General features: G+C 48.4%; 1 protein-coding gene across 4 annotated transcripts; it reads left to right on the top strand.

Moving 5' to 3' along the window:
* Nucleotides 1-1802: 1802 nt before the first annotated feature.
* AURKB (aurora kinase B) lies at nucleotides 1803-17759 on the top strand. 4 transcript variants are annotated; one of them, XM_079952061.1, is made up of 11 exons: nucleotides 1803-2188; nucleotides 3735-3775; nucleotides 5184-5371; nucleotides 6763-6817; nucleotides 6857-7040; nucleotides 8278-8341; nucleotides 9773-9964; nucleotides 10557-10695; nucleotides 13212-13360; nucleotides 13487-13661; nucleotides 17151-17759. In XM_079952061.1, exons 4-11 carry the CDS (start codon nucleotides 6809-6811, stop codon nucleotides 17325-17327), a joined length of 1089 nt encoding a protein of 362 aa, XP_079808187.1. In that variant the 5' UTR covers nucleotides 1803-2188; nucleotides 3735-3775; nucleotides 5184-5371; nucleotides 6763-6808; the 3' UTR covers nucleotides 17328-17759. The 4 variants fall into 4 exon arrangements, with proteins under 4 accessions (XP_079808187.1, XP_079808184.1, XP_079808186.1 ...); XM_079952058.1 differs by lacking the exon at nucleotides 6763-6817 and having other exon boundaries at nucleotides 1807-2188; nucleotides 6887-7040; XM_079952059.1 differs by lacking the exons at nucleotides 1803-2188; nucleotides 6763-6817 and adding an exon at nucleotides 2200-2312 and having other exon boundaries at nucleotides 6887-7040.
* Nucleotides 17760-19076: the final 1317 nt, after the last annotated feature.

Below are 19076 nucleotides of genomic sequence, written 5' to 3'. Positions count from 1 at the left end.
GAGAACTGTGCACACCACGTCTAGATCCTTGGAATAAAAGGTGGGTTATAAATGCAATGGGACGCGGGTGGCACTGTGGTCTAAACCACAGAGCCTAGGGTTTGCCAATCAGAAGGTCGGCGGTTCGAATCCCCGCAACGGGGTGAGCTCCCGTTGTTCAGTCCCAGCTCCTGCCAACCTAGCAGTTCGAAAGCACGTCAAAGTGCAAGTAGATAGATAGGTACCTTTCTGGCGGAAGGTAAACGGCGTTTCCATGCGCTGTTCTGGTTCGCCAGAAGTGGCTTAGTCATGCTGGCCACATGACCCAGAAGCTGTCTGCGGACAAACGCCGGCTACCTCGGCCTATAGAGCGAGATGAGCGCCGCAATCCCAGAGTCGTCCACGACTGGACCTAATGGTCAGGGGTCCCTTTACCTTTACCTATAAATGCAATAAATAAAAATAAATATCTGGAGACCATTGCATCCTAGACATTAATTAGACGGCATCCCCACAGAATCTTTCTTGAGGGTCTCTGGCAAATATGAAGATGAGAAGAGTTGTCCCCTCCCCCCCAAAAAAATTCAAAATTAAACCAGCTAAAGTTAAACGCTCCATAGTCTCAAATGGTTATTATCAAATCCATTGTTTTTCATTGGTGCAGTGTGCAAAATTCCAGAGGCCCCTTAGATAAAGGATTAAGATCGGAACTATGATATTGGGAATAAAGGAGAAAAAGCAGGAACAAGAAATAAAAAAAATTCTGCTGACCAGCCAGAACATGAGAAGTCTTTTCTAAAATATATAATTTGGAATGTATAAATGGCTTTATTATTTGAATTATGATGTGGCAAGATTTGATATTCTATCAACTGTGATGTTGTTATAAAAATTATTTACAAAAAAACGAAAACAAAATTCCAGAGGCCCCTGCCTCTGCCTGGCTCCACCCAGTAAATACGGTAGGGCTGCCCTTGTACCTTCTCGAGTGACGTCACCGCCGCATGCAAATTAGCTGGCGCATGGCACCCTGGGAAAGCAGGCGGCTCTTCGGCCGGGTTGTTTATATGCCGCTTTGCACGAAGAGCTTCGCCGCGGGAAACGGTGCAAAATGCCGCAGCGGGAGGTGTTTTAATCTCTCGCGAAGGGTTTCCAAGGCAGCTCACTTTTGCGCCACCGTGACCTGAGAGGCTGTGCGCAAGATGGTGGCCCCGGCGTCCAGCCGCGCTCGCTATCGTCAGTGAGGTATATCCTTACCTGTTCCTCCTCCGGGAGAACAGAACATGATGAACGGAGAGCGCATGAGACATGATTAGAGTCTCCGCTGGCCGGGGAACAGCAACGCCCCGGCCTGCTCCTTTCTGATTTTTACTGACGATCCTTCTCTAACCTCAATCGTTATAAAAGCAGAATTAAGTTTTATTTCTCTATAGTTAATCCTACTGTTTTTCTGATTCCTGCATTGCCTGGGTTTGGACTAGATGATCCTTGGGTGGCCCTTACACTTCTATTTTCGCGTGATTGGTCAATTGAAGTGCCCATCAGTTGCGTGTTGGCCCGCCTACTTCCACCTTCGTCTGCAATTGGTGGAATACGCCTGGCGGAAGACCATTGGCCGCTCTTTCTACACTGGCCCCGCCCCTTCCCCCTTGTTTCCATGGTGCGCTGTTTGCATGGCGGCCCTCCATCCCTCTTTCGGCTCACGTCTCCCAATGCTTGGTCGTTTCACAAAATGGCCGACATATCCCTCCCTAAGTTGCCTCTTCAGGTTTCTGATTGGCCGGCTTTGGTGTGTGTGTGTGTGGGGGGGGGAGATTGACAAGGTCCTCGCAACCACTAAGCTTGCGCTCGGCCATCTCCCGACTTAACCAATCGGGAGCGAGCATCGTCAAGGGCGCAGGGAAGCAGCCAATCGGTACCCTTTCCTCCCCTTTGCAAATCCCGCCCCCTTTCCAAACCCTGGAGAGGCGTCGAACCTTGACCAATGGAAAGGGCAGGAGAGGCGCGCGAGAGGCCCTTCCATTAGCCAATGAGAAAACGGGAGACCCGCTCCTTCGGAAGGGGAGGCGGAGTTGCTGGCTTCTGAGAACCAATTAGGAGGCGCGTCTGGAACGGGGCGGCAGCCAATAGGGCTTCGGGAGGGCAGATTTGAAAAGCGAAGGCAAAGGCGTTTTTGCGGCGACGCGGATGGGAGGCTGTTGGCTGGCAGGTAGGGAATCTCGCGGGCCGGTGGGAGGAAAAAGGGGTCGGCGGGGCAGGGACGGGGATCCCCCGTGTCCCCCTTCAGGACTGCGGCTCCCACCCTCCCGGACCTGATGGGAGACTGGGATCTGGTATTGCAAGGAGAGCCACAGGGCTGCATGGGGTTGGGTGGATAATGGCTCTGGGTGGATCTCGGGGTAAAATAAATAAATATATATTTTTTTAAAAAATACCCCGCCCTACCCCAGCCAAGACCGGGCTCAGGGCGGCTAACAACCAATAATAAAAACAAGTTGATTAAAATACAATTTAAAAGATTAAGATACAACATTAAAACAATTAGGGAGCAATCTCATCATGGGAGGAGAAAGGAAAAAGAAAGAGGGGGAGGAAGGAATCCAACTGATTCTGAGCCAAAGGCCAGGTGGAACAACTCTGTCTTACAGGCCCTGAGAAAAGAGATCAGATCCTGCAGGGCCCTGGTCTCATGAGGCAGAGAGTTCCACCAGGCCGGAGCCAGTGCTGAAAAGGCCCTGGCTCTGGTTGAGGCTAATCTGCCTTCCTTAGGGCCCGGGACCTCTAGGGTGTTGCTATTTATGGACCTTATGGGACATACCGAGAGAGGAAAGATGTCAAGTCCCGCAGGGCCCTAGTCTCTTGGGACAGAGCGTTCCACCAAGTCGGGGCCAGTACTGAAAAGGCCCTGGCCCGAGTTGAGACCAATCTAACCACCTTGCGACCTGCAACCTCCAAAATGTTGTCAATTGTGGACCTCTCCGCGTGGCGTACCAGGAGAGGCAGTCCTGTAGGTACGAGGGTCCTAGGCCGTGAAGGGCTTTAAAAGTCAAAACCAGCACCTTAAATCTGACCCTGTACTCCACTGGGAGCCAATGCAGCTGGAAAAGCACTGGGTGAATATGCTCCCATGGCAGAGACCCCGTGAGGAACCTCGCTGCAGCATTCTGTACCCGCTGGAGTTTCTGGGACAGCTTCAAGGGCAGCCCCGTGTAGAGCTGGTAAAGGCCCAATCCTCACTATGCATAGGAAAGCAGCTTCATAGTGCTTTAAACAGTCATGGATCTCCCCGCTCCCCAATCCTGGGAACTATAGTTTGCTGAGAGATGTTAGGAGACCCCTTCCCCTTCGAGAGTTCCCTGCAAGGAGGGATTGGTTGTTGAACCGCTCTGGGAATTATAGATCTCTTTTTTGGGGGGTGTCTCCTAATAACTCAGCAGCACCCTTAGCCAATCTACATTTCCCAGTCCCGTCCCGTCCCGGCTTGAAATGGTATGGTGCTGTTTTTTTAATGTTTATAGCGCAGATGAGACCTTTATTCCAGAACAGTGTGCAGAAAGTAGCATCATATGGTTGCTCTCATTTATATTTGTTTCATAAAGTCTAAAAACTGCTGGATTGTATCAAAAAACAAGAACCCCAAACCCACGTCACCCTCAAAGCAAGAAGGAGAATGTAGCTCACGGGGAGGGGGGGGGATTATTTTGCCATCATACTACTAACTTGAAGGTATGTTTTTTTGCTCATAATTTCTGTAGCACTTCCCCGGGTATGAAATGCTTTTCAACACATGCTTAAGGTAATTGAATTTAACTGTTAGGTTTTGCATTCGTGAATGCCAGTTTTAGGGATATTGATGTATAGTTAGGAATAGGTGATTGAGAACTCTCTTGCAGCTGGAAGGCATGTCATTAAGCACACACTAAATCTGTTCACAGTAATATTTCAGGATGTGAAATAATATTTTTGCCAGGCTCTGTCAGAACCTTTTCTCAAAAATTAATGACTGTATGCACAATGGACTCCATCCCCCTATCCCAAACAGGAGCACACCCAAGGCAAGTCAACAAGTTATCACAAAAATAAAGCTTGCAGGAACATCCCTTCAGGCAATTATATTGCAAGCTGTGACATATGCATGTTCAGGCATTCAGTTGTTCTGTGCCCTCATAATGGTGTGATTAAATATGGAGCATAAACTGGGGCAGCATACATCCTTATTTTTGAACCTGAAAGTTTCATGTGCTGCAAACAACCATTTGTATGTTTAGAAGGAGTAAACAACATTCTTCTTTCTTCCCAGTGCCTTTCTATTGTAAATATATGAATGTGCTTAAAGAATGTGGCACTCCTTAAGCTGCCAAAGCAAACACAGCAGTAGTGCTTTCAGTAACCCTCAGCAACGCTGACAACAGGTGGAGGGATACAAAGGTGCTCCCTTGCTACAGTGGTACCTTGGTTTCAGAACAGCTTAGTTTATGAACAACTTGGATTAAGAACGCTAAAACCTGGAAGTAGGTGTTTTGGTTTGTGAACTTTGCCTTGAAATAAGAACAGGTTTCGCTTCCTGTTGAGGGTGTTCCATTTATAAATTGAGTCCCCCGCTGCTATGGGAAAGCACGCCTTGGTTTAAGAATGGACTTCCGGAACAGATTAAGTTTGTAAACCAAGGTACCACTGTATAGCTGTGGGAGGATGTTGCTACAGGGCGTATTAGAAGGCCAGAATTGAACAATAAAAATAGTCTTTTGAAAACTGAAGTACAGTGGTACTTCTGGTTGCGGATGGGATCCGTTCCGGAAGTCCAGTCGGATCCCGAGGTTCCCACAACCTGAGGACCGCTTCTGCGTATGCGCACGTTACGAAACCCAGTAAAATACTTCCAGGTTTGACCCGCGTGCATCCCAAAGTTTATGTAACCCTCTGGTTACGTAAATGGAGGTACGACTGTATTTTTATTGTGAACGCAAAATTAAACATGTATTAACGGTTTCTGTTAAAAGTGTGATATTAACAATGTGTCAGATGTGAATCGCGTATTAGTTCACGCTTTCTGGAAAAATAAATAAAAGGTGTTGCATATTTTTTTTTTTTTAATGGTGACTGGATGTTTGGCGCCCACAACTCATGTCCCAGGAGCCATTTGGCACCTAGATTTCCTAACGTTGGTTCAGTTCCACAGCATGATATCTGTTTACCCTTTGCAGAGTGACTCTTGGGATTCAATACTGGAGCTGCGGTAATTTTGGTCACTATCTTTCTGACTTGGTGCTGGACACCAGAGGCGGGCTGTCTCTCCCTCTGAGGATTCTGAGATCCGATGGTCTTTCAGATCATCTTGTGATCCAAGATGGCAAATAAGGAAAATCTGAGCAGTATGTATAGCCTTTCCAAAGTAAGTCTTTACCTATATCTGTCACAGCTGGGAAAACTATATGTGGGGTGGGAATGTGTCAACTGTTGTGATGGATGGTGAAGGAATCTTAATTGGGGTGGTGAGTTAAACTGAGTACAGTGGTACCTCGGGTTACAAACTCTGCTAACCCGGAAGTAATACCTCGGGTTGAGAACTTTGTCCCAGGATGAGAATGGAAATCGCGCGGTGGCGGCGGGAGGCCCCATTAGGGAAAGCACGCCTCAGGTTAAGAATGGTTTCGGATTAAGAATGGACCTCTGGAACGAATTAAGTTCGTAACTTGAGGTACCACTGTATGTGTAACAGACAAAAATTGGATGACCAGTCTTTGACCTTATCTTCTGCTCTTGACAAAGTCCCATCGTGTGTTTGTCTGGTAGCCTGTGGGCTCTAAATTGTGGCTTTTACTAGTATCACATTTATTAATGGGGCCTCAAATGAAGGTATATAACCAATGATGTGAAGGGGAGCATTCTCTGTTATTTTACTTTTCCGTGGAAATTTTCCCATTTCATAAGTTCATTGGTAATAGTGGATGGATGTCAGTTGTAAATACAATTAATACTAGACAAACCCGGCAGTTTCAAAGTTATTTGCTCTGCTCACAAAATACAAGTAATAATAATAATAATTACCGTATTTTTTGCTCTATAAGACTCACTTTTCCCCTCCCAAAAAGTAAGGGGAAATGTGTGTGCGTCTTATGGGGCGAATGCAGGCTGCACAGCTATCCCAGAAGCCAGAACAGCAAGAGGGATTGCTGCTTTCACTGCGCAGCGATCCGTCTTGCTGTTCTGGCTTCTGAGATTCAGAATATTTTTTTTCTTGTTTTCCTCCATAAACTAGGTGCATCTTGTGGTCTGGTGCGTCTTATAGAGCAAAAAATACGGTAATATGTTATTTATACCCCGTCCACCTGGTTGGGTTTCCCCAGCCACTCTGGGCGGCTTCCAACAAAAGATTAAAAGTACAGTGGTGCCCCGCAAGACGAACGCCTCGCAAGACGGAAAACCTGCTGGGCGAAAGGGTTTTCCGTTTTGGAGGCGCTTCGCAAAACGAATTTCCCTATGGGCTTGCTTCGCAAGACGAAAATGTCTTGCGAGTTCCTGCGGGGTTTTTTCCCTCCCCCCTTTCCTAAGCCGCTATCAGCTGATCCGCTAAAAGCCGCTAATAGTGCTAATCCGCTAAGCTGTCAATGGGCTTGCTTTGCAAGACGAAAAAACCACTATACGAAGAGCCTCACGGAACGGATTAATTTCGTCTTGCGAGGCAGCACTGTACAAGTACATAAGCAACTTAAATCAGATCACTGGAGTGTTTCAGAAAACCTACTGATACAAAATACACTGATTTTCTGTCTTTGCACACAGGGCTGTGTGTACGTCTTCATTTAAAAACCACGAAATGTGACCTTGAATGGGGCTAATGGAGAAGAGTCCCTAACTCTTGCTGCAGCCTCTCCTATTTCTTGATTGCGTTGTCCCTTTCCTGCAGTACCGGGTGAACAACATGACAAGTGCTCAGAGGGTTGCCTGTAAGGATACCAACACTCCATCATCCATCACCCCTTCTGGATCGCTTTTGGCCCACAGAGCTATTTCCAGCAGCACAAAGAAAGGCCCAAAGGATTCGGGTGCCCAGAATATGGGTAAGACCTGGTCTGCTTTGTGGAAATTTTTGGAAATGTCTGTTACGGAAATTATGGGGGGGAGCACATCTTTAAAGTTGTTAAATGTTAGAAATATTATGCATAAATGTATCCTTGACAGCTCAGGGAAGTTACCTAGCTTTAATAATCATATAAAAACAACTCCTTTGCCAGTTTCCTCCATTTCAACACTATTTTGCCCTTGGAAAAATGACTCTTTTCCCTGCCACCTCCCCAAGCGTGAGGACATGTATACACACCTCCTACCCCAGGAAGTGCCCAGAAGTGACAATTGCTGAGCTGATTGTTGGCCAAGGAAAGCCTAAACCCATCACCAGACTTGCCAAGGGGTCCAGACATGCAAAGGAAGTTTTTTGTACTTTGGGTGGTGGGGCTTCGGAGGTGTTTGCCTATGCCAGGGGTAGGCAACCCACAGCTCCGGAGCCGCATGTGGCTCTTTTACACCTTTACCGCGGCTCCGGGGCGGATACTAGCGAGGGGAGGAGGCGCATTGTGCGCCCCGACACTCCCCACTGTGGCGGGCGCTGTACTGGCTGTGACATCGCATGGGGGCGGTGCGTGCATTAGTCACGCACCGTCCCGACGTCACCTTCCCGCCGGCCGCAACATTGTAAGGGGCATGTACGCTGGTCACTGTTTTGAAGGGGAGTGAAGAACACACACACACGAAAAGGTAACTTGTTAATTTAACGTTTATTTCTATGAGGAGGAGTAATTCTGAGGGGTCAAACAAAGAAATAATAAAAAAGTGACAAAAAAGTTGTTTTTGCCCTGACATGTCTGCTTATGCTAATCTTGTACCAAGGACTTGTCTGGACATGTATCAGTGATGTAGCAATGATGCTGTACAAACTGTATTCTGGGATATGGTTGCAAAGTTTTAAAAGTTTTGTCATCCCATCCTTGGGGTTCAAAATTCCTCTTTGAACCTGTGGCGCAATAAACTTTGGTCTACAGCTATTTGCTCCGGTTGGTGGCTGGACTCCTTCCTTTATTCCACAGGGGCCCACGGACTCTGCCCGACGAGCTGGGTGACTGAGCAGCCTCGCACCTAGATTTTTCTGTAACATGTCTCTCACTGATTCCTGTGCTGCTGAAATTGCCTCGGATGCACCCCATTGCTTTGGGGTTTTCCCCAGACTGCTTGTCGTAAAGGATGCTGGTGCTTGTGTTGGTCTTGCTGTGTTATGGATGACGTTGTTTTCTGTTTCCACAGCTGTCGCAGGCAGGGTCCCTATTGAGTCCGGATCCATGGCTCAGCCGCCAAAGGAAGGCCCGGAGTGAGTTCCCTTGTTACTGGTTTCAGAAAGCTGGTGGTTGCGAATCTGTTCCTGGACTTGGGAATGGGTTGGGGCTTGCGTTCTCTGGCTAGCTACTTGCTAAATTTCCACCCCGCTCTTCAGCCAAAGATCCCAGAGCAGTTTAAATATAAAAACACAAAGATATACAGGCGTACCTTGGATCCCGAACGCCCTGGAACTCAGACGTTTTGGCTTCCGAACGCCGCAAACCTGGAAGTGATTGTTCTGGTTTCCAAACGTTCTTTTGGAACCCGAACATCCGACAGGGCTTCCACAGCTTCTGATTGACAAAACCTATTTGGTGTTTTGCAACTTTCTGACTAATTGGCGACTTGGCTGCAGACAGGATAGACGAAGCAGGAACCAGGAACTTGTAGTTAGGTGTTTATTATATACAGGAACAGAACTCGGATCTTTTGCTAGCTCTCTCTCTCACACAACTCTTACACTGACACACTGAACACTGAACTCCAGAACTAACACATTCCAGTTAGTAGGCCATGAATTATCACTCCCTTGAGAGAGCTTGACCAATCAGGGAGCTGTCTCCATGCCTCTGTTATCACCAGGAAGACTTACTCCTTCACATGACCTGGCTATCTGCCAAACCTTAATTAACTCTGTGTGAGTCGCTGCACTCAGGAGCTTCCTGCAGCCAATCAGAAGTTGCGATTTGGCTTTCAAACGTTTTGGAAGTCGAACAGACTTCCGGAACGGATTCCGTTCGACTTCCAAGGTACGACTAATATCAAACCGAAACAATACCCTGCCACTTCGAAAGGCCATAGATTGTTTAATGAGCCAGAGGCCTGGGAGAAGAGGGAAGTTTTTGCCTGGTACCTAAAGGTACCGTATTTTTTGCCCTATAGGGCCAGTTTTTTTGGGGGGGGGGAGAGGAATAAAGAAAAAAAATTATTTCCCCCCCCCCCGGCGCGGAGCTGGGGCGGGGGAAGCCCGAGCTACCCCAGCCCGCAGAACAGGCTGCTATCTGCAAGCTTGCGGATATCTGCCCGAAGCCCGGGGGGCGCTGCGGAGTGCTCCCCGGGTTTCGGGCTGCAGGCTGCTGTCCGCAAGCCTGGGGAGCCTGGCGGGAACTCCTGCCGGACTCCCTAGGGTTGCGCAGAGCTTCCTGAAGCCTGGAGAGCGAGAGGGGTCGGTGTGCACCGACCCCTCTCGCTCTCCAGGCTTCAGCGAAAGCCTGCATTCGCCCCATAGGACGCACACACATTTCCCCATCATTTTTGGAGGGGGAAAAGTGCGTCCTATAGGGCGAAAAATACGATATGTAGTGATGGTGTCAGGAGAGTCTCCCTGCGGGGAACAATAGGGTTTCAAGGTGCCCGTCCCCTCCTTGCAACATGACAAAATCCTCTGGGCCGTCATGCAGCTAACTTGTTCTCCACTCTCCAGGCGCTTATTCACCATTGATGACTTTGAGATTGGGCGTCCTCTGGGCAAAGGCAAGTTTGGGAACGTCTACCTGGCTCGGGAGAAAGAATCCAAGTTCATTGTGGCGCTGAAGGTGCTCTTCAAATCCCAAATGGAGAAGGAGTGCGTGGAACATCAGCTGCGGCGGGAGATTGAAATCCAGTGTCACCTCAGGTACTGCAAAAGACCAAAGGCCCCTAGGCTTACAAGTTTATAATAGTTTTAACTGTCAGGCTGCTTTGCCCCCTTCCTGTGAGCATCAAGGACAAAAACGGCCAAGGAAGTTTTGGGAAAAGATGGCATCTCTTTGGGTGTAGAAGCTGTTGTCCCTAAAATCCTGTCAGTTTCCGGCTGTACAGATGATGTTGTTTGTTAAATTTCTGTCCCTCGCAAAGAATGCTATTAAATTAAAAGCTGGCAATTGTGTGGCCCCATGGATCTTCATTCCTTTAATGAAGGGGTCAGCAAACCTTTTCAGCAGGGGCCAGTCCACTGTCCCTCAGACATTGTGGGGGGGCCGGACTATATTTTTTTTGGGGGGGGGGATGAACGAATTCCTATGCCCCACAAATAACCCAGAGATGCATTTTAAATAAAAGCACTGTAAAAACATGCTGATTCCTGAACTGTCCGCGGGCCAGATTGAGAAGGCGACTGGGCTGGATCCGGCCCCCGGGCCTTAGTTTGCCTACCTATGCTTTAATGTCTCTTTCCTTTCCTGCCGCTCCCCGGTCGTAGATTCTAACGCGCCTCCCCTTTCCTGCAGCCACCCCAATATCCTTCGCCTTTACAACTACTTCCACGACCGGAAGCGTGTATATCTGATCCTAGAATATGCCCCTCGCGGGGAGCTCTACAAAGAACTGCAGAAACACCGGCGTTTTGATGAGCAGAGGAGTGCCACGGTGAGCTTGCGCATCACCGCGCCTGGGCTCAGAGGTTAAATAACAGCTTGGGGGGGGCCTTCAACCTTAAGGTACCCCATGCATTGGCAGTAAGATGTTTCTGTGGCTCAGCAGGAGAGCATTGCCCAAAAATGGTCCCTGGCGGTATTCCCAGGTGGGGCTAGGGTTGTCTTCTGTTGGAAAACCCAGAAAGCCACTGGCTAAATGGCTGTACATTAGGCGCGTCCAACTCCCGAGAGACTGTGATCTACTCCCACTATAAAAAACAACAACTGGCAATGATCTACCCATTGGATTGACCAAAGTTGTTGAGTTTTTTTTGGGGGGGAGCCTTCACCAAAGTTGTTGAGGATCGACCAAGGGATGCCCCGCAATCAACCAGTTGGACATGCCTGGCGTACATGAACTGCTGATTTAAAGAAAACCCCTACATTGAATAAGAGCAATTAATGTCCAACCTTGAAAGAGAAAACATTGTTGTTATTATTATTGCTGTTGTTATTATTAAAATGTAAAGGACCCCTGACAGTTAAGTCCAGTCGCAGACAACTCTAGGGTTGCGGCACTCATCTCACTTTACTGGCCGAGGGAGCCGGCGTTTGTCCACAGACAGTTTTTCTGGGTCATGTGGCCAGCATGAGTAAGCCACTTCTGGCAAACCAGAGCAGCGCACGGAAACGCCGTTTACCTCCCGCCGGAGCGGTACCTATTTATCTACTTGCACTTTGACGTTTTTTTAACTGCTAGGTTGGCAGGAGCGGGGACCGAGCAACAGGAGCTCATCCCGTCGCGGTGATTCGAACCGCCGACTTTCTGATCGGCAAGCCCAAGAGGCTCAGTGGTTTAGACCACAGTGCCACCCGCGTCCCTATTGTTATTATTGGAAACATTTAAAAAATATTTGCAAGTGTAAATTCGCGTGGATGACAAAACTTAGCACCTGTATCATAACAGACTTGGAAAATCTTTTACCTTGCAGATTTAGCTTACATCCACAGGGTATATACTACAATATATGTTATTAAGATAATTTCTCCATAGTGACTGCTGTGACTGAAACAGAAGGGAGATTACTATTCCTATTGTTAATAAACACTATAAATTGAGACCGTGCTTAACACTTGTGCTGAAATAGAAAAGCCTTTGCCAAGGGCCTAAAGTTCAGGGAGGGGTCTAGCCTAATCTCAGTCTGGAATGCCTTCCACACGGTTGGGTTTTTGTTAGTTATAAGCCAAACATTTGAACCATGGAGGACCACTAATAACCTCCCCTGAAGACCTCCATCAACATGCAGAGATCAGCTGGTCTTTAAGGTGTCCTTAAGACTAATCTAGTAAATTATATACAAGAATCTTGAACGGGGCCCAGTAACATATGGGCAGCCAGTGTAAGCTTTTAAGAACTGGTGCTGGCAATAGTTTGTTTGCATTAATCAAATCTTGAGGTTACCAGTGCATGAATCATTCTGGCCAGGCTATCCCTGTCCAAGAACGGTCATCGTGGGTGCACCAGCTGGAGCTGGCAAAATAATAATAATAATTTTAAAAAGAATTTATTTATAGCCCGCCCTCCCCGGCCAGAGCCGGGCTCAGGGTGGCTAGCACCAATAAAATCACAGGAAAAACATAATAGGGGGGAAAGGGGGGGGGATAGAAAAGAAAAGAAAACCAATTTAAAATACAGATTAAAATGCAATTTAAAATGCAACCTCATTTTAAAGTATCTGATAAATCAAGACCATAAGGGGAGGGAAACATAAGGGTCAGACTGAGTCCAAACCAAAGGCCATGCAGAACAGCTCTGTCTTGCAGGCCCTGCGGAAAGAATCAAGTCCCGCAGGGCCCTAGTCTCTTGTGACAGAGTGTTCCACGATGTCGGGGCCATTGCTGAAAATGCCCTGGCCCTAGTTGAAACCAATCTAACCTCCTTGAGGCTTGGAACCTCCAAAGTGTTGTCATTTGTGGACCTTAAGGTCCTCCGCGGGGCACACCAGGAGAGGCGGTCCCGTAGGTACGTGGCTGATCTGTTTGGCTGTCATTCAAAGGGTGCAGTTTGAGGTCACCCAATGCACCAAAGTGGGTTAAAGCCTCAGCACCTAGGGCTTGCCGATCGAAAGGTCGGCGGTTCGAATCCCTGCAGCGGGGTGCGCTCCCGCTGCTCGGTCCCAGCGCCTGCCAACCTAGCAGTTCGAAAGCACCTCCGGGTGCAAGTAGATAAATAGGGACCGCTTACCAGCGGGAAGGTAAACGGCGTTTCCGTGTGCGTCTCTGGCTCGCCAGAGCAGTGATGTCACGCTGGCCACGTGACCCGGAAGTGTCTCCGGACAGCGCTGGCCCCTGGCCTCTTAAGTGAGATGGGCGCACAACCCCAGAGTCTGTCAAGACTGGCCCGTACGGGCAGGGGTACCTTTACCTTTACCTTTAATGCACCAAAGGAGCAGTTCAAGTCTCTCGGATAGCAAGGCACTGGTGTCCCAAGGTGTACGCAACGGGCCCTTCTTTGCTTCACCTCTGCAGTACATGGAAGAGCTGGCTGATGCCCTCCTCTACTGTCACAGCAAGAAGGTCATTCACCGTGACATCAAGCCGGAGAACTTGCTTATGGGGCTGAAGGGGGAGCTGAAGATTGCTGATTTCGGCTGGTCCGTGCATGCCCCCTCGCTCAGGTAAGGGGGACGCCCTTGGTTTGGTTCGCCCTGGTGGGCTTGGGATATCTGAGGCCCTTGTTCTCCACTGCGCTGCCCCAGATCCCTTCAGCTCTTAACCGCCCTTGACCTCCTGCTCTGCCTCAGGAGGAAGACCATGTGTGGCACTATGGACTACCTGCCCCCTGAGATGATTGAAGGCAAACCACACAACGAGAAGGTGGACCACTGGTGCATCGGGATCCTGTGCTACGAGTTCCTGGTGGGGCACCCGCCCTTCGAGACCGCCTCCGCCCCGGAGACGTATCGCCGCATTGTATCGGTGAGTTTCACAGTCGGCTTCACAGTTCGTCCACAATTGTCATTCATGCCAGCCATTTCCATGCAGAGTTGCTGGGTTGCAGCAGGAGGGTTCTGCTAGCCTCGAGCTCCTAGCACCGGAGGGCTCTAGCCCCAAAGGGGGTTGTCCCAAGAAGTGGTGCAAAAGAGGGAGGGGGGAAGAGGAAGAGACAAAAGCACGAGGACTAGGAGCTTATGTAGCAGAAGAACTGGTGAAAAGCATAGGGCCAGTTCTTGCGGCTTCAGAATGGAGTGGGCCACCCGGGGTCACCAACACTGATTACCGTATTTTAGCTCAATAAAACACACTTTTTTCCTCCTAAAAAGTAAGGTCTGTGCGTCTTATGAAGAGAATGCTGCACGGAGGAGGGACGTGTAAGCGGCTCCTGTCCGCTTTGCTGCTCTAAAGCGAGCCACGACGGATGGCTCCCCTTCATTCAGAATACATTTTTTCGTGTTTTCCTCCTCTCAAAACTAGGTGCATCTTATGGTCAGGTGCGTCTTATGGAGCAAAAAATACGGTGATTGCACTTGCTTCCTGACTGGATCTTTGCTGCCCACAGTGCAGAACCCACCACTGATCCTGGCTGCCACTTTCCTCAGGGCTGTAGACACGTATCCTGAATAGGCTACAACCCTTTCATGAGAGCCTAGAGGCGCTGCAGTGCACACCTGGGAAATCATGAGGCTTGGAGCCCATGTGGGATTAGTGGCTACAGTGTTGGACTTTAAAAGCTGGGGGAACCCAGGCTCCCCCCTCCCATCCTTCAAGCAGGCCTTGGGCCCACCTCTCTAGATCTAGCTTTCCTCGGAGGGTGGGTGTGAGAATGAGGGTGGGTGTGGAGAATGGGGGGCAGCCCTTGGGCACATGAAGACGCTTCAAGGTGTTTTGGAGGAAGAGACACATACAATGAATGAATGAATGAATGAATGAATGAATGTTTATTTGCGTCAGCCATCGGCCATAGCAACAATACAACAATGCGATATATAAGAAACTGAAATACCGTATTTTTCGCCCTATAGGACGCACCGTCCCATAAGGCGCACCTAGTTTGTTGGGGGGGAAATAAAGGGAAAAAAATTATTTCCCCCCCCAGGTGCGGGGCTGGGGCGGGGGAGGCCCGAGCTTCCCCTGCCCCAGCCCCCAAACAGGCAGCTCTCTGCAAGCCGTGGAAGCCCAGCGCTGGCTCCCGCTGCTTGCGGAGAGGTCCGTGAAGCCTGGACGCGCTGAGCTCAGCACGCACAGGCTTCGGCATGCAGGCAACTCTCTGACCCCTCTCGCTCTCCAGGCTTCAGCGAAAGCCTGCATTCACCCCATAGGACGCACACACATTTCTCCTTCATTTTTGGAGGGGAAAAAGTGCGTCCTATAGGGTGAAAAATACGGTAAAAAGTCGATTATATAAAACACACTTTAGGATCCTGAATCAGCAGTCAAATAGTGGACCTTATTCTGATTGCCCCAGCTAAAAACCTTGCAGACTTTGCTTTCATCTGCTCATCTTGATCTGCCAAGAGAAAGGGTACCGTGGCAGTGGTTGGATGACCCGGAATGGACAATAAAAGAGGGGTGATCATCTCATTCCTCAAGTCTTTATAAAGAGTGAAAGCCAGAAGGGCATGTGCCACCGATTTGGGACTGCCATCTCCACAGGGACATAAGCGTTTTTCGTGTGGAATGTGTTGGAATCGTCCCTCAAGTACAGCCGAGGGCAGTACATTCAATTTTGCGAGGGTAAAAGCGTGTCTATATTTTGGGATTGCTAGGTTATGCAGGTAGGGTGCCAGAAAGTCGAAATGAGAAGGTGGAAAATAGTAAAATAGTCATACCATGGGCAAAATTTCCTTATACAGTGGTGCCTCGCAAGACGAAATTAATTCGTTCCGCGAGTTTTTTCGTCTTGCGATTTTTTCGTCTTGCGAAGCACGGACTTTGGAAAAGCTTCAAAAATCACCAAAGTCTTCAAAAACCTCAAAAAAAGGCTACCACACCATGTGCTATGAGTTGCTCCTCGAAGTGAATGCACGGTTTTAAGAAAAAGGAAACAAACTTGCAAGACAAAGGAAACAAACTTGCAAGACGTTTTCGTCTTGCGAAGCAAGCCCATAGGGAAATCCGTCTTGCGAAGCAACTCAAAAAACGAAAAACTCTTTCGTTTCGCGAGTTTTTCGTCTTTCGAGGCATTCGTCTTGCGAGGTACCACTGTACATACAACATACCAACTGGCTGAGCAGAGGCTGTCTAGCAATAAAGTAAGCAAAAATGAGATCTCCCTTCCACCATGTCTTACGATAATTCAAAATAGGGAAAGCTACCTGAGGAGAGTACAGAGGGAAGTGAGGGGCAGATGGGGCTCGTCCACCTGTGAAAATAGCCCATCTTGGAGAAAGAAAGCTTGATGCTGTTGTAAACAAAATCTTTTTCCGTTATGGGGTATCCAAGAGCCCGTATACTATTGTTAGGAGAAAATAACAGAGGCCAACCAGAGAATATTGAGAAGCAAAGCAGCTGGTAAGCCTGATCTTTATTGAACTGTTGCAACAGGGTGCTCCCCTCACACGCAGGAAAGGAGGAGGACCCAGAACCAAGGTGTAGCTGCCCCTATATAGACATTTTAAATTCCCTGCCCTGGAGCTCCAGACCACCCCTCCATACATCATACATACAACACAGAAGCGGTGTAACCCAAGGACCCCCCCCCAAACATCATACCTACATCACAGAAAAGGTGGTCTACAACAGAAATTTGAATGTTGTTGTTTTTCCTGTCTGCCAGGTTATTTGATAATGCCCCATCTGATTCCCTTTCCTGGTAGTCTGTCCATTCCTTTGAGATGGTGGTTACTAAATTCCTGTAACAAGGAAGGGTTTTTCCCCCACCACCTCCCATTTGGTCAGTTTGGGAGTCAAAATGGTTTCAGGACTGTCTTCCTGTGTTGCTTCAGACATGTGCTTTATATATTTATGTACGTGTTTGCTTGGTACATTTATGAACATTTATTATATATCTAAGACTTGCCGATCAGGGAGCCCTGACCATTAGGTCCAGTCGTGACCAACTCTGGGGTTGCGGCGCTCATCTCACTTTATTGGCCGGGGGAGCCAGCATACAGCTTCCGGGTCATGTGGCCAGCAGGACTAAGCCGCTTCTGGTGAACCAGAGCAGCGCACGGAAACACAGTTTACCTTCCCGCCGGAGTGGTACCTATTTATCTACTTGCACTTTGACGTGCTTTCGAACTGCTAGGTTGGCAGGGGCAGGGACCAAGCAACGGGAGCTCACTTGCTTCCTGCCTAAATATGTTACCAATGCAAGTACCAGAGATGTCTTTCCAAGTGTGTGTGTGAGAGAGAAATGCGTTCAGAAGCCGAGGAAGCGTTTGTCCCTTGTTAAATCCTCCCATGCCTGCTTTTCTCTGGTTTGTGGTCTTGACTCCCTTTTCTCTCTCTCCTGTACCCCAAATACAGGTAGATCTGAAGTTCCCCCCGTTTGTGACAGAAGGCGCCCGGGACTTGATTTCAAAGCTGCTGCGCCACAACCCGGCTGATCGACTGCCACTTCAGGGTGTGATGGAGCACCCTTGGGTGAAAGCCAACTCGCGGCGGGTGCTGCCTCCTGTCTATAACGCTGGGCCTGTGAACTAGCTCTAAGGAGCGACACATGAGGAGGGACTAGTCATAACCGAGCAGTGGCCCAGGAAGAATTTTGGTTTGGTTATGTTTTAAGGTTTTCTTTCAAATGATTGTAGGGTCTTATTTTTTTTTATTATTATTATTATTTTTGCTCCTGGAGGGCCTTGCTGGAAGAACTGATAGGCGAGTAGTGTATTTCTGCCTGCTGGTGGATAAACTTGCCCCTCCAAGCTTCTGGGGGAGCTGGCTTCGATTGCTTCAGAGTCCGTATTGAAAAATGGGTGTTGCTTCAGTTGGAACTGAAGGCCTTTAATCCTTGCTCTCTGAAAAGCTCTTTTTAATAGGCCCACAGTCACCCAGACCGTTCTAAGACATTGATCTTGTGGCATTATCCTACGGAGATGTTTGCGTCTTTAATAAAACTAATATTATTTTTTATATATACTTGATTGGCTGTGCCTCCTCTTCCTTCGTCCAGCTGAAACTTTGGATGGTTATTTCCAATTTCCTCAAAGCGCAGAAACAGATGGGTGGGGTTTGGCTTGGCGCTTGACACAGAGGACTCATTGTTATGCTGGGGGTGGTGGCTCGGGCTGAGTATACATGTACTTTCCTGCCCAGATGCCCCGCCCTGCCATAAACTCTTCCTTTGGACTTTCCAAAAGACAGCTTGGAAAGCAGAGATTTCATGTATGCTGCATGGAGCTTCACGATAGGAGAGAGAATTTCAAGAACTAAAAGCATAAATAGAATATTCAACGGAAAGGGCTAATTCACACTGAGGGGGTAACATGGCAGTTGCATGTAGTGCCCCAACTGCCTTCTAAAATAAGATATAAAAAGCAGCCAGTGAGGCTGTACAGTGGTACCTCGGGTTAAGTACTTAATTCGTTCCGGAGGTCCATTCTTAACCTGAGGTACCACTTTAGCTAATGGGGCCTCCTGCTGCTGCTGCGCCGCCGCAGTACAATTTCTGTTCTCATCCTGAAACACAGTTCTTAACCTGAAGCACTAATTCTGGGTTAGCGGAGTCTGTAACCTGAAGAGCATGTAACCCGAGGTACCACTGTATTTGTACGCCACCTTCCCTCTGAGCAGCAGGGCGGTGGACTAAATGTCCCTTGGAGTACTTCTAAATCTACAATACTGTGTTTCTATGACTCCTCGTTTTATTTGTGCAACAACCCTGTGAAGGTACATTAGACCGAGAGAGAGTGATTGGCATGGCTGGATGGAATTTGAACCCTGGTCTCCCAGGTCCTATTCTGGACCTTTCCAAACACGCATCATTTCGCGATGCAGTAATTCAGTTTTACTAGCAAACGAGAGGTTACACTAACCCCTTTCTAGCCCCGGGAGGAGCGGGGGGAACGTTTGCACACCTGCACACTGCAACATGACACACAGTTTGGAAAGCTCTGTCGAGGTCCAACACTACACATCATATTCTTGGCGAGAGAGAGAGAGAGAGGCTGAAATAAATTGGGACTTCTTTGAGTAAGCTCCCTGACATGAGTAGACCTCGGTCATATGCATTCATTTTAGTGTGTTTACTCTCAGAACATGCTGCTTGGTATCTCGATTCTCAAACGTAATCCGTTCCAGAAGACTTCTGAAACGTTCAAAAGCCAAGGCGCAAAGGGCTGTCCACAAATTCAGTTGAAAAAACCCGAAAAACACGCAGCGGAAGCAGTTAGACTTTCAAGGCATGTTTGAAAACGGAAACATTTACTTTTGGGTTTTCAGCATTCAGGTTCCGAA

Source organism: Podarcis cretensis, assembly GCF_951804945.1.
Source record: "Podarcis cretensis genome assembly, chromosome: 13".
Classification (NCBI taxonomy): Eukaryota; Metazoa; Chordata; class Lepidosauria; order Squamata; family Lacertidae; genus Podarcis; species Podarcis cretensis.
The sequence above is the reverse complement of the archived record's forward strand: the minus strand, read 5'-3'. Positions and strand labels throughout refer to the sequence as shown.

What these genes read in the sequence shown, in the direction of transcription:
- AURKB (XM_079952060.1), top strand. Translation starts at nt 5,327, where the DNA reads ATGGCAAATAAGGAAAATCTGAGCAGTATGTATAGCCTTTCCAAA. An exon ending in TTCGGGTGCCCAGAATATGG is followed by an intron (nt 7,041 to 8,277) that starts GTAAGACCTGGT and finishes CTGTTTCCACAG; the next exon opens with CTGTCGCAGGCAGGGTCCCT. An exon ending in ATGAGCAGAGGAGTGCCACG is followed by an intron (nt 10,696 to 13,211) that starts GTGAGCTTGCGC and finishes TCACCTCTGCAG; the next exon opens with TACATGGAAGAGCTGGCTGA.